General features: G+C 36.8%; 1 protein-coding gene across 3 annotated transcripts in view; it reads right to left on the bottom strand.

The window, feature by feature from the left end:
• The window catches only part of LOC139972027 (ral GTPase-activating protein subunit beta-like), a 31,067-nt gene that overhangs the window by 6,119 nt on the left and 11,817 nt on the right, over positions 1–13,131 (bottom strand). For all 3 annotated transcript variants that reach the window (XM_071978890.1, XM_071978891.1, XM_071978892.1), the window contains 15 exons: positions 12,261–12,403; positions 12,008–12,105; positions 11,407–11,553; positions 10,059–10,188; positions 9,731–9,771; positions 8,925–9,065; positions 8,171–8,337; positions 7,409–7,579; positions 6,856–7,027; positions 6,403–6,494; positions 5,722–5,846; positions 5,182–5,434; positions 3,314–3,487; positions 2,582–2,714; positions 268–411 (listed from right to left, as the gene is read on the bottom strand). In XM_071978890.1, coding sequence (XP_071834991.1) covers positions 268–411; positions 2,582–2,714; positions 3,314–3,487; positions 5,182–5,434; positions 5,722–5,846; positions 6,403–6,494; positions 6,856–7,027; positions 7,409–7,579; positions 8,171–8,337; positions 8,925–9,065; positions 9,731–9,771; positions 10,059–10,188; positions 11,407–11,553; positions 12,008–12,105; positions 12,261–12,403 — 2,131 coding nt within the window. The remainder of the gene's footprint in view (positions 1–267; positions 412–2,581; positions 2,715–3,313; positions 3,488–5,181; positions 5,435–5,721; positions 5,847–6,402; positions 6,495–6,855; positions 7,028–7,408; positions 7,580–8,170; positions 8,338–8,924; positions 9,066–9,730; positions 9,772–10,058; positions 10,189–11,406; positions 11,554–12,007; positions 12,106–12,260; positions 12,404–13,131) is intronic.

The raw sequence follows: 13,131 nt of genomic DNA, 5'->3' as shown, positions 1-13,131 counted from the left end.
AATGACACCAAACATGCTAGATAGTTAAATAATGGTCACTCATGGTTGAACTTCTACAAGAATTCTAACCCCCCCCCCACCCCATCCCGACACCCCCAATTATAAACTTCCCAAATATTAATCAGTTTCTCAACTTTTTTAATCCCATGGATTTGCCATTGCAGAAACACAATGTTATCAGCCATGTGCAGTAATATGCAGCCCAAAATCAAGCTTGTGAGAGTTATATATTCCCAGCAGGGGGGGGGGGGGGTGGTGTACACTCACAAGTTTCACTACTGGATGTCTTTGCTTCTGGTAAATTAGGGACAACAAAGGCAACCTCTGACAGAGCATCAGCAAAGTACAATACTTGCTTCCTCCCATTGTATAGACTGCCACCGTGAGAAAGCTCTTTCTTTTCTGATGAGTCTAAAAATCCAGATGTAAAGAACAAACAAACCAAAAAAATCATAGAGGAAATTATGAAATGGAAAATAACATTGAGACAATCACAAATAAATCAACTAATATAATAAGACATATCAATGGAAATTTTTGAATTAAAAGTTATCCTCAACATGATTTCACACTTTGATACCTTGTTATCAACAATGGTTGTGTGACACAGAGATCAGACAAGGACAATAATATCATCTAATATTAGCAATAAATTCACAAAAATTGTAGGACTGTCTTCTTGGATATACCTGAGGTGAGTAAACCAATGACTTATAGTAAGTCAAACATGAAACAATTGAAACCACCTCTTCCATAGTTACAAAATAAATTTTCAATAATGCTTACACAAAAAAATCTGTTTCGTGGGTAATCACATGTACCTCATGAAATTGCTATTTTACATTATTAAGAAAAAACTAAAAACAAAGTAATACAAGAGCATCAATGACGCAGTATCTCAATACTGGAAGTTCTAATTTTGATTCCTAGTTTCTTATCTTTGCTCTGTCTCTACAATTATCAATATCAATATATATAATATTTTTGGTCATATAGTTTGACGTCAATGGCAACAGTCAAATAAGAAGAGGCGAACAACTCGACCATATTCTTGATGCCCGCCTTGAGAAAGCTAGGCCTATCGACCTACTGTAGGTTACTGTAGACTGTAGTGGTGACTACCATCAAAACTGTGTACACTTCCAATTATCAAAACAACCCACGTTTTTCCATCTCAATAATTTTGACATGAAGATTTCGTGGATTTATGACTTGGAAAAAATAATGTACATATGTAGAATATAAGTTTTAAATTGAAAGTGATGGGTGGCCTCCTCCTCCCCTAATAGCCACCCCAGTTCCTCTCCATTTTAGTATTTTCTTTTAATTCTTTGTATATTTGATGTCAAACATCACAGGTTCAAAAGAAAGCTAAACATACTTCTTATAACCTTATTATATCCTTATAAATAAGACATAACCTTATCCAATTTTATAGTCTTATAAAAGTTGTAATGCTATGGCCGGCTCCTCTTTTATACATACTCCAGTGAAAATAAAATGTGATAGATTATAATTTTTGTTTTTAATTCTTTTTTTTGGGGGGGGGGGGTTAAAGAAATATACCAAACAAGCTGTTAATTCATAATGATGCTTCATTCTAGAAATGCACAATATACACTCTATTCCAAATGAATAGTTGTTGTATTATCCCATTAACATTATGTTAAATTTATGGAGTCACAGTTAATATATAAGTTGGAAACTTAACTTAAAAATTAAAACACACTGTAAGGCAATCAAACAAACTTACTGTACCATGGCCCAAAACTGCCTGAACACCACCAGTACAATGCTAATGTGGCTATTACTAAATGAAGGCCTAATATAGAATGCATTAGGCCTAGCCTAAACTTGTAGCCTTCAGCAGCACAACAAAGTGTATACGTATTATACAAAATACCTGATGGGCAATCAAACAAACTTATCATGGCTCTTGCTCTGAAAAACTACCTGAACAAAAGAACAATCCTTAAATTGATATTACTAAAACCATGGAGCTATAAACAGACGAAGTCCTAATATAAATTAAATGCACAACAATGTGTATATGGAATTAGTGTGCATTGGTCGTGAGGGTGACCATTTTCGTATATCTAACATGTAGCTGCCATGAGGCATAGCCAATCTGCTACCAACCAGACTTGGAGGCGGGGCTTGAGTCATAGCCAATCTGCTACACAAGACTTGGAGGCGGGGCTTAATCATCAAAAACAATGAAACAAACAAGTTTTGGAGCGTGTGCAAAAAGGCCTCATTTCAACTGTTTTTCAGAGGGATTTGGCCAAATTTGGACATAAATCGGTGAAAAAGTCATAGAATGAGATACAATTCTGGAATAAAAAATAGTAACTTTTGTTTGCCTATATGATATATGCTTGCTCTGGAAATTCCAGAGAAAAAGAACTTTGTATGAAGACGCTGAAAAATTTTTAAGAGAAGAGAGAGTCCCACTTACTGTTACAATATCTCTATACATGTAATGTATTGAGATAAAAACAGCTCGCTTATGCTTGCTTTACCAACAAATTCTGTCCATGACCATTTAATTTGTTAAGAGTTCCTCTACTCCTCTACTCACCATGACTATCAAGGTCCACTTTCCAGCTTGTCATCATGTTACCAGTCCATCCAGGGTGCTCACCGATGACCACCGGCCAGCCCAATGAGTGCAAGAACTCCAAAAACTGACTATTCACAAGATGTTTACTATTCTGTACAGCAGAGAGGGAGAGAGAACATTTTACATAATCACTCAAGGATAACAATAGCTGAAAATTGTTCAATTGCTCAGATGGAATGAAGTGAACAATTTAATATTTTTCAAAAAATGTTGAATTGATGAGATATGATAAGTTGTCAATGAAACATTTTGCAGAAAATTGTTGAATTGACGACATATTATAAGTGGTCAATTCAACATTTTGCAGAAAATTGTTCAATTACTCAGTTGGAATGAAGTGAACAATTGAACATTTTTCAGAAAAATGTTGAATTGATGAGATCAACTGAGCAATCCAACATTTTTCTGATTGATAAGATATTATCTTGTTATCTAAACAATTACTGAAAAATGTTGACTTATTGGGCAAAGTTTTCTTACGTTGATGGCACTTTGAAGCTTCCGTACAAAAGAGATACTTTGAACAGACTTTTGTTAATGAAAAAATGGAGGTAAACGACAAAGGCAAATGAATATATATAATTGAAATTGTAGTGAGTTGGAAAATCCAGAACAGTAAAAAACTTCCAGCCTCCACCGGGATTTGAACCCGGGGCCTATATATATATATATATTCATGTTATTACTTACCACATTAGCAAGAATGTCGCTGGCTGAACGCTGACCCGACTTCATGTAAAATATAAACACAGTATCGAAAGTACGGCTGGAGATAGAGTCTAGAATCTTCAGGTCGGACGGGAACACCATAGATGTACAATCAAGGGAAACCAAGGCTGGAGGAAGGGGGCTACTGGGGTCTTCCTGATGATGAAAAGAAGGAACATTATTAGGTTCTTCCAGTGATGCAACCAAGACCACCAGAGCAGCCAGGTGGATGAGGCTGAGGGGCAATACCCCTCGAGGGCTGAGAAATGTTTACAGTTAAATTATACTACAATATCTATAAAGTCACTTGTCACACTGCTCATGATCAAAACTGTTTCTCTGGACTGTTTTCTCTGAATCGAATAAACATACCAAGAATTGTAATTTTGAAACTGATTTTCTGTTCTGGCAGTCCTTACAGGGTCAGAAACATTACTCTTAACAAAAAAAGCAACGGGTACAAATAGTATATTACTGATATTACTGCGTAAGGATTAACTTTAAAAAATGTTCTTTTGTCTTTAGGTCACTGAACTCTTAATATCCTTTCGAAAACAAAACTATCACACAGTTTTAAATTCTATTGAAAGACCATTTAGGCAAAACTTGTGAGTTATTTCTCAAGCAATATATCAGTTATTTCAATTGTGGTTGAAATGTGCCAAACATTTATAATCTCTTTAATTTACATAATCAGCGACATGTATCATCATCTGCATGTTCCACACAACATTATCATAGCCATGTACTTATAATACATGTTGTGTAATGTGTTGCAATGTACATGAATCTGTTAAAGCAAGGTTTTGAGCTGATTTTGATACATTTATCCCTTATTTATATCATAAAATTCCCTAACAATGTAGCTAAAAAGGTAGACTAGTCAAAGTTGTTTTCAACTAAGTGAAAGTGGATAGTTTCTTAATTCTTAACAAGTGATCAATGCTAAGATGAAAAGGATATGGGCCATGAATAGGGCCATGAAATATGGACCATGAATGGGGATCTTTGGCATTTAAGCAGAGGATGCTGTCATTTCGGTCCTATCAGAGCCGTAGATAGGACTCTGGGTAGTACTAATGCGTGTGATCTATACTGTTTACAGATCTCTCAAGATAGCTGTAACATATTTATGTACTAGTCGTGAAAATATGTTTGAAGAGGTTTGTAACTTGCCAAATAAATGGTGGGCTACTTTTCTTAGCTAACAAGCGCTAGTTATGAGTGGTAAAAACTGAATGTTACCTCAAATATGTCACACTATGCATGCATTACAGAATGTGCAAGCAGTTTGTCCAGAAGTGTCCGTCAGAGATTCCTCAAAGGAATTCTCAGTGACTTCAGTGACTCCAGCTTGTCAAGTTTTCGGAACTAGAAAAGGACTGATATGACAGTGTCCTTGTTGATTTGGGGCGTGACTGGAGATCACCGATGTTGAGAACCGGTTGGAATCATAAATTTCTTGCTCATTAATGTTCACTTTGTGAAATATTAGATCCCTGATGTTGAGAACCACTTGGAATCATCAATAACTTGCTCATTAATGTTCACATTGTGAAACATTAGATCCCTGATGATGAGAACCGCTTGGAATCCTTAATAACTTGCTCATTAATGTTCACATTGTGAAACATTAGATCCCCAATGTTGAGAACCGCTTGGAATCATAAATAACTGGCCCATTAATGTTCACTTTGTGAAAAACCTTGAGAGCAGTGACTTGGTTTGATTGATTGCAATCCTATTTCTTAGCAAACCTTGGCAGGTGATATTGCTGACAAAATGCAAACAGCTGCTTTTTGGTCATGACAACAGACCGCAGAGCTGGTTTCAACTTTCATCAAACTAACCATTAAGTTTTCTAGACTGAGGTATCCGAGGTGTGACAGCAGTAGCCGAGCAGGGCTGAAGTCTTCCTTGGGTCGAGGTGGTTTGGCCTCCATGTGTCTGTTTGGATAGCCGGCATTCTCAATCTCTTCTGACGCCTTCTCTCTGGTAAACTCCTCATACTCTATCTGCTTGTCGATCAGACCAGCGATTATTTCATGGTCGGCGTTCAATGTCGGTGTCTCGATGTCTTGCAGAAGAGGAATGCTCTTGTCCCTGGGATCGAAGAAGAAATTTGTTTAGCCAAGAGCATCAATTTTGAAAGCAGAGTACCATCTTTGGAAGAATTCAAACACGCAATAAACAAGGAGCAAAATAAATACCACCTAATAACAGCTAATAAATAATACACCAATGCTTTAGCAAATATACGAGATAAACCAGATTATTTAGTGAATCTTGCAGGATTTGGCATCTTATGTTGTTACTATCTTTGTGCCGAGTCTTTCTCGATACAAGTGTCTTTTCATGCATTCATTTTGCTGCCTCTCTCCTGGACTTACCCCTTTGTCAGAGGTGCCATCTCAACTGAAGGTGGAAAGTTTCTAACTTTGAAGTCATGATGAGTTCCAACATCCTCTTTGGGTTCTGGATGGTTAGGATAATGAAGGCTACAGCCACCATCCTCCTGAAAAAAAAGTCAGAATCCCACACGAAAAAACTGTTTACCTTAGAAACAATAAATAACTGTGATTGTTCTTTATTTAAATTTAGAGAGGTTTTGTTCCATCTCATCAGAGAAATGACTAGTCTATCACAGTAGTATCACAATTCCTTGTGGTCTTCTGTTGATCATTTAATACCATAGAAAAAAGGAGTGATGGCAACAGATGGTAAAACTATATTCATAAGTACAACAGAGTAAAGAAAAAGAAATGGCCAGAAGCTTCACTTTGGTTGAACAACTTAAGCTACTCACAAATTAATACTTGAATGAAAATGGTCATCTTAGTTTTCCACTAGTTGATACCTGGAATATCTTAGCATGTATTACATGCACTACATTAAACAGAAAAGTATGATAATGCACAGTGCAACTGGGACATTGAACCTGAGCCACAAGTCAAACCTTTACTTCATCCATATAAAGCTTAGTAACTATGGGGATTCATTTTAGTTTTATGTGAATCAGCTTCATAAGCATATATATATATATATATATATATATATCTACATGTACATACCTGGTCCATTCTTGAACAATGTCTATGCCGTAATGACCACACAGTTCTTCCACCTGGACCTCTTATCACCATGACAACGGTTGGGGACAACACTGAAAAACAAACAAAACAAAACCAAGGGATGGAAAGGGAATAAATGAGCGATTAAAATTTGCATAGCAGCTTTGATTTGCATGAATTCCTTTATATTGTAAAATGGTAGAAATATTATGGTTATGTAGTCAAAAATGTTAAACATCATGGTCATAGCAAAGCAACATGTAGTAAGGAATTGAACCAAATAGTGAAGGTACCATATGGCAATGGTAGTAGGCATAGTCATGGAAGTAGCCATGTACTATGTAAGACATGAAGGTACTTAGGGAAGAATATAGTCATAGAGATAACCATGTCGTCATGGAAGTTGTCACAGTACTTGGAGTTATTACAATGTCAAATAGAGATGTATCTCACCTTCAGTGTCACCAAGATGTTCCTCCAAAATGGCTACCAGGGTGGTGTTCTCAAGGACAAAGTACCTGAATTTGGCTTGGTCACTCCGAGTGTAGTCAAGGTAGGACAGCAGTGTTTCCTCATCCAGGAGGGAGACTATTGAGGTGGGGCCACACGGAGATGGAAAGGTACCCTGTAAACAAACCACCATTAAATATAATATTCTTGTCAATGCAGCGAGTTTCATAGATGGCTAATTGGTCCAACGGTAAACTGTTTCCCATCCTTGGATATAATCTTTACTTGATAGATCTACTGACAGACCCTCCCCCCCCCTCGGGACCCCTCCCCTCCCTTCCTAGTGTTAATTAATGACCTAGAACAGGAGGATGAGTTAAAATGTATACAGTATGCATTGTATAGTGGGAGATGACATTAAGTGATTATATACATATTAAACTCCAAGTTCTTCTACCAATCTACAGATCATTTTTGGCCCAATTTGGTCTCTTCACACCATCTGGTGTTGAGGGTGGGTGAGGGGGGTTGGGGGAGGGCACCTTGCTGAACTCACCACATGGTTCAATACATTAGACAGCACACCTTCTGCAGCTTCTCTTACTCTCATTGAGGCTGGTTTAGATTGCTTGGTGTGCTTCATCTCTGGAGTGGCTGAGGTAGGTACTTGAGATTTACTACCAGATATACCCAGCTCAACTACCTCCAACACACAGTGGAGACATTCCTGAATGGAAAAGAAATAAATAACATAACCACACAACAAAGTGGAGACATTCCTGCACAGAAAGGAAAGAATAACGTAACCACACAACACAGAGACATTCCTGCACAGAAGGGAAAGAATAATGTAACCACACACTCACTTAACCAGTCAATAAACCACCTTTGTGTTGGCACTCCTAAACAAGTAACCCTTGCCCTTGGACAATGGTATTTAAATGTCATGGATCAATGGAAATCAAGAGATAAATCAAATACTGTTATCCAATGTCTAGTATAACTGTCAGATATAGGGCTTATCTACATCTCACAAGTACCTCTAGTATAGCTATTTAAAAACTGCTCATCTTCATTACCTTACTGATAAATTGTTTAGTTGTCATACTGAGATCATGGTCACATGGCATACCTACTCATAACTTCTGGTACTGTCATGTATTTTACAAATGGTCAAACTGACATTTGAAATACTTGCATATCCAAAACCTGACTATGTTTTAAGGCATAACATAACAAAATAACATAACAAATTAACATAACATAAAATATACACTTTACAATCTGTTTTAAACTGTAGCTACATTATTGAACTGACCCTGTCCATAAGTAAATCACTGTGTTCTAAGAGCCAGACAGTTAGGCAATGATAGGCTGTTACAATAACAGAGTGTAGATCCCTGGAGTGGTACATGGATGGCCAGCTACACTGATGCTCTATCAGGTAAGATATCGACTTAACTATCTTCTTCAACTCCAGAGGATCTAGAAGACAAAGATGAAAGGAGAGGATTTGAGGAGTTTGTTTCTCATCATTCAAGTGGTGATAAGATATTTACTTTTCAGGAGTTTGTTTCTCATCATTAAAGTGGTGATAAAATATTTACCTCTCAGGAGTTTGTTTCTCATCAGTAAAGTGATGATAAAATATTTACCTCTCAGGAGTTTGTTTCTCATCAGTAAAGTGGTGATACGATATTTTACCTTCAAGTACAGGTGAAGTTACCCATGAAACATAGTTAACCGAGATACTATGTTGGGTTTAATGCTACAGTCATCTGAGAGCTATCATGGAGCTCTCTAAAAAGACTTAGCACTCTAGCCAATACAGACAAGAATATTAGAATAATTCAACAATAATGAAACAAGTATTCCTTTCACCAATCAGAGGTGAGCTTCTCATAGACCAGATAATGACTGAAAGTTTTCACCAGACTTGCTCTCCACATAGGTTTTGACTCTAGCCAAACCAGACAGGAGTTATAGAGTAGTTAGAGATACAGAGTATTCCATCCTCCATTCAAGTTTCTCTACAACATATGCCAGTTGGCTGAGTGCTATAATAGACTTACCTTCTACATGGATTTTGACTCTAGCCAACCCAGACAAGAGTTCTAGAGCAGTAAGAGATACAAAGTATTCCATCCTCCAATCAGAAACAAGTTTCTCACAGACAAGATGACAACATTCTACTAACAACAGCCAGGTGGAATCTGTAATAAAGTACCAAAATTAAATCATTTTAAACTGTTACAGCTACAACACAATAGGACACTGTAGTCTTTATAACAAAAATACTATCATCTAAAAGACAAAAACTGAAAAAATATCCATCTCTCATATTTCTCAATCTGAATCTGGGACAAAAAAAAGTAGACTACTCATGTTTGAATGATGTAGGCATGGTAAAGATAAATATCTTCATTAAGATTATAAGTATATCCCATAAACACTACAGAAGCAAAGTTCAAGGCAATAAAGAGCATTTTGACAGAAGCTGGTTGTTGCAATATCAGATTTCACACAAACTTTAGAGAACAAAGTATGTGATTAGCTTCTAGCATTATTGTCAAATTATTTATAAAATACCTTCAGAAAGCCAGGCATTTGAGTAGTACTCAAAACAAATAGCAAGACTTAATTTATGAATTTCAACATTTTGATTCCTAGCAGATTACCTCAGCTTTAGTCTAGAGTACACATACAATTCTGGGCATAGGTTTTGACATGCCTTATTACCAGCTGATTGCATCCTTGTAGGTTCTGACAAGACATAGTGCATAGCATTACATAACTATACAAAGGCTACATGAATGGATGCAATGCTAGATTTTCTGTAGTGAGTGATATGTACTTCTCACTCTAGTAATTTACTCACAGTGTCTTTGCATAATGATTGGTGAGTCAGGACTGGCCGATCTGTGTAATATAAAGTAGATAGACACTGACTATTAAAGGGATATAACAAAAATATGTGAGCACAGAAAAACACATGATGATAAGAAATGTTTAATATCTAATAAATAGGGGAAATTATTAGTTAAAAAAAACAAAAAAACAATTCACATATGAGCATCTTTGTCTAAAGCCAAAAGATGATATTAAATTGCAACCATGCACTGTTCCCAGTTGGTTTCTTAGAGGCAGTTTATTTATTATATATTTCTTTCATAATTTATTTTGACAATCAGTTTTTTTCTCTTCACCTTCCTCCTGCCTCTGTTTTGATATCATCTTCTTTGGTTTCAGTTGTCATCTTCTCCTTCTGCTTGGCTTCTTTTTTCTTGTTATATTCCTCGCAGAGAGCTGAATCCAGAATGCACAGGTACAGGGAACCTGGAGATTAAAATAATCAGCTTTTCAGCATTTTAAATAGCTCAGTGATTAACGCCAGTGCCTTTCAATCATAAGGAACCCGGTTCAAGTCATTCCCAGATTAATGTATGTTGTCCAGTTACAGAGTTGTTGACAATTGACAATTCATAATCATGGACGTCAAATATGAATGTAAGAGACTGACTCCGGTCAGCTTGCGGCTTTGATAAGCCAATGATGGCTTCTTCACGAGTTCCTGCTTGCAAGAGGATCTAAAATACATACAAGGTAAGTAAGGACTAAAGCACACTGGAAACGAGAAACAACAACAAAACTAAGAAACCAAATAGACACAGCTGGTGTATGCAATCAAATTTTAACTAAAAACAAAGTTAGGAGAAATATAAACTAATGGGTTGAAATGAGTATTATAAATGGTATCAGTAGAGCCAATGGGTGTCACCACTAAGTCGCGCAGTAAGAATACAATGTACGTACATCAACTTATATCGTAGGAGATACTTAGTCTATCATCTTGGGCCAATATTGTTTCGGAAATGTTTATATTTCCTTTCCAATTTTATGCCATTTACACCTGTCATGATCCTGCTTGGTACTAAGGTAACTTTCATTCTCTCTGGGTGTACTTTATTAATAATAAAACCCATGTCAACATATGAAGACTGTAGGTACTAAGGTAATTTCATTCTTTCTGGGTGTACTTTATTAATAATAAAACCCATGGCAACATGGGGGGGGGGGGGAGGCATTGTGGTCAAGAGGTTTTAAAGGCAGTGGACTTGTGATCTAAGGATTACTTGGGCAAGGAACTTTATCTCCATTGCCTCTCTTCACCCACGTGTATAAATTGGGACTTACGAAGTAAATTGTAAATATAGTTGCATGAGCCTTTTGTGGCTGCACCCTATGGGAAGTCCCCCAGGGACACGTGGTTGTTGTTCACTGTGGTGCCCCAGGAGAGATTGATTGAATTGTGCACAGTGTAGGTGTGACAAGTTACCAATGACCAAGGCTAAGTTGTACACGCTATGGTACATTGTTAAGCGCTATGATCGTATTTGGAATAGCGCTATATCAAAGCATTGTATTTAACTTTTTAACATCGAAGACTGTAGTGTTTTAAATAATTTAATTATTAATTAGATATCAGGGCAGTTTTCTTCAGGTTCTCCCCAGCTGTTAGTATATGTCTACATATCTATGACGGCTGTTACTCACCTAAGAGCATCTGTAGGTTGTAGGGGTCCGTCTCACACTTGAGTGCATCCAGCATGAGACCAACGAGTCGTGGTTTCAAGGACAGGAATGTCACATCATTAGCTACCGTCTTGTGATCACCTTCAGCATCCACTGACTTGAGTAGCGCTGAGCAATAAGTAGAGATGAGGAGAGAAGGATATGATTGACATCTGTTACACTCCAGAAAGAGATATGTAAAAAACCAAAAACGTTCATTTACTTGTATCTTCAGGGGGAACATCTTCTTTGCAGCAGCAATTTTACTACATTCTAATGATTATTGCTTAAACCAAGATTATCACAGATAATAATAACAAAAAACGTTACATCTTTTTCCAAAATGTGTTTCAATTAGTTGTACATGATTTGAAATGTAAAAATTGGACTTAAATAGCTAACCAGTTGATGGGATTGAGGTATCATTCAGTTGAAAAGATTTGACTGTCAGACAAAGGGAGACAATCATGTTCTATTGGACAGATCAGCTGAGTTGATTAACACATTCACTAGTTAATATTACATTGTAAAGTTTCCTTGGGGTGGAGGGTGGGGGGTGGTGAAGGGAATTTGGTCTACCTACCTTGGATTTTGAGATTTTTGAAGTGATGAGGTAAACAAACTAAAGAGATCAGTAGGTGGATTCCTGCCCTCTTCAGCTGCTGTTGTGAAACAATAGATCTGAAAAAAACAGAGAGAATGACAAAAGTATTGACAAATGCATGATGAAAAAGAAGAGAAAGATTAATTACTAAAATTAGCGACATAAAGAGAGTAATTTTAAGCTCACTTCTGACTTTTAACAATGCAAACCAATAACAAATAAGCCACCTAACCTGAATAATATGTCCCTCTCTGCTAAGACCAGCTCCAGTGCCTGGAGGACTGCCGGTACCAGGACCTGCACACCTTTTAGATCAATACGAAATAAGTCCTGCGCATTGAATAAGATACTGGACAAGACCAGACCACTCAAAGGCTGTGAATGTAATGATATTTATATATGTCATTAACTGATGTAATGTCTTCAGACTATCTGAAACCAGTAGACAATGAAATGGATAATGATTATGCACATTAACTGAGAGGTGTACTCTCATTGAAAACAAAGCATCACTGCACAGTCTGATAGTCAGCATATGAGATCATAAGGTAGTTATAGGGTTGGAGATTCCCCCCACAATAACATCTGTCATGTTCTAAAGTGAATAACAGAAAGATTAACTTGAAGTGCAGCAGCGTAAGATGCTGCAAATACATATTTCACATAATCAGGAATGATCACCCTTCTGTCATCCTACTCTCCCACATTCTGCTTTAAATTTCAACTTTCTAAACAGTTGCACTGCAGTCTGTATTTCCTTATAATGTTTCACTGGGAACATCCAAAAAGCACAAACATATTTAAGTCTTACCTCTTCAGTTTTTAAGCCTTCTGTTAAGGTGAGGTAGTACCTCATTAAATAACCAGTCTGAATCTCTGTAAACTGTTTCATAGGGAACATTCTAGAATCACCAAACACACATACGAGTCTTACCTCTTCAGTTTTGAAGCCTTCATTTAAGGTGAGGTAATACCTCATATAATAACTAGTCTGTATCTCTGTAAACTGTTTCATAGGGAACATTCTAGAATCACCAAACACACATACGAGTCTTACCTCTTCAGTTTTGAAGCCTTCATTTAAGGTGAGGTAATACCTCATA

Source organism: Apostichopus japonicus, chromosome 8 (genome assembly GCF_037975245.1).
Source record: "Apostichopus japonicus isolate 1M-3 chromosome 8, ASM3797524v1, whole genome shotgun sequence".
NCBI lineage: Eukaryota > Metazoa > Echinodermata > Holothuroidea > Aspidochirotida > Stichopodidae > Apostichopus > Apostichopus japonicus.
The sequence above is the reverse complement of the archived record's forward strand: the minus strand, read 5'-3'. Positions and strand labels throughout refer to the sequence as shown.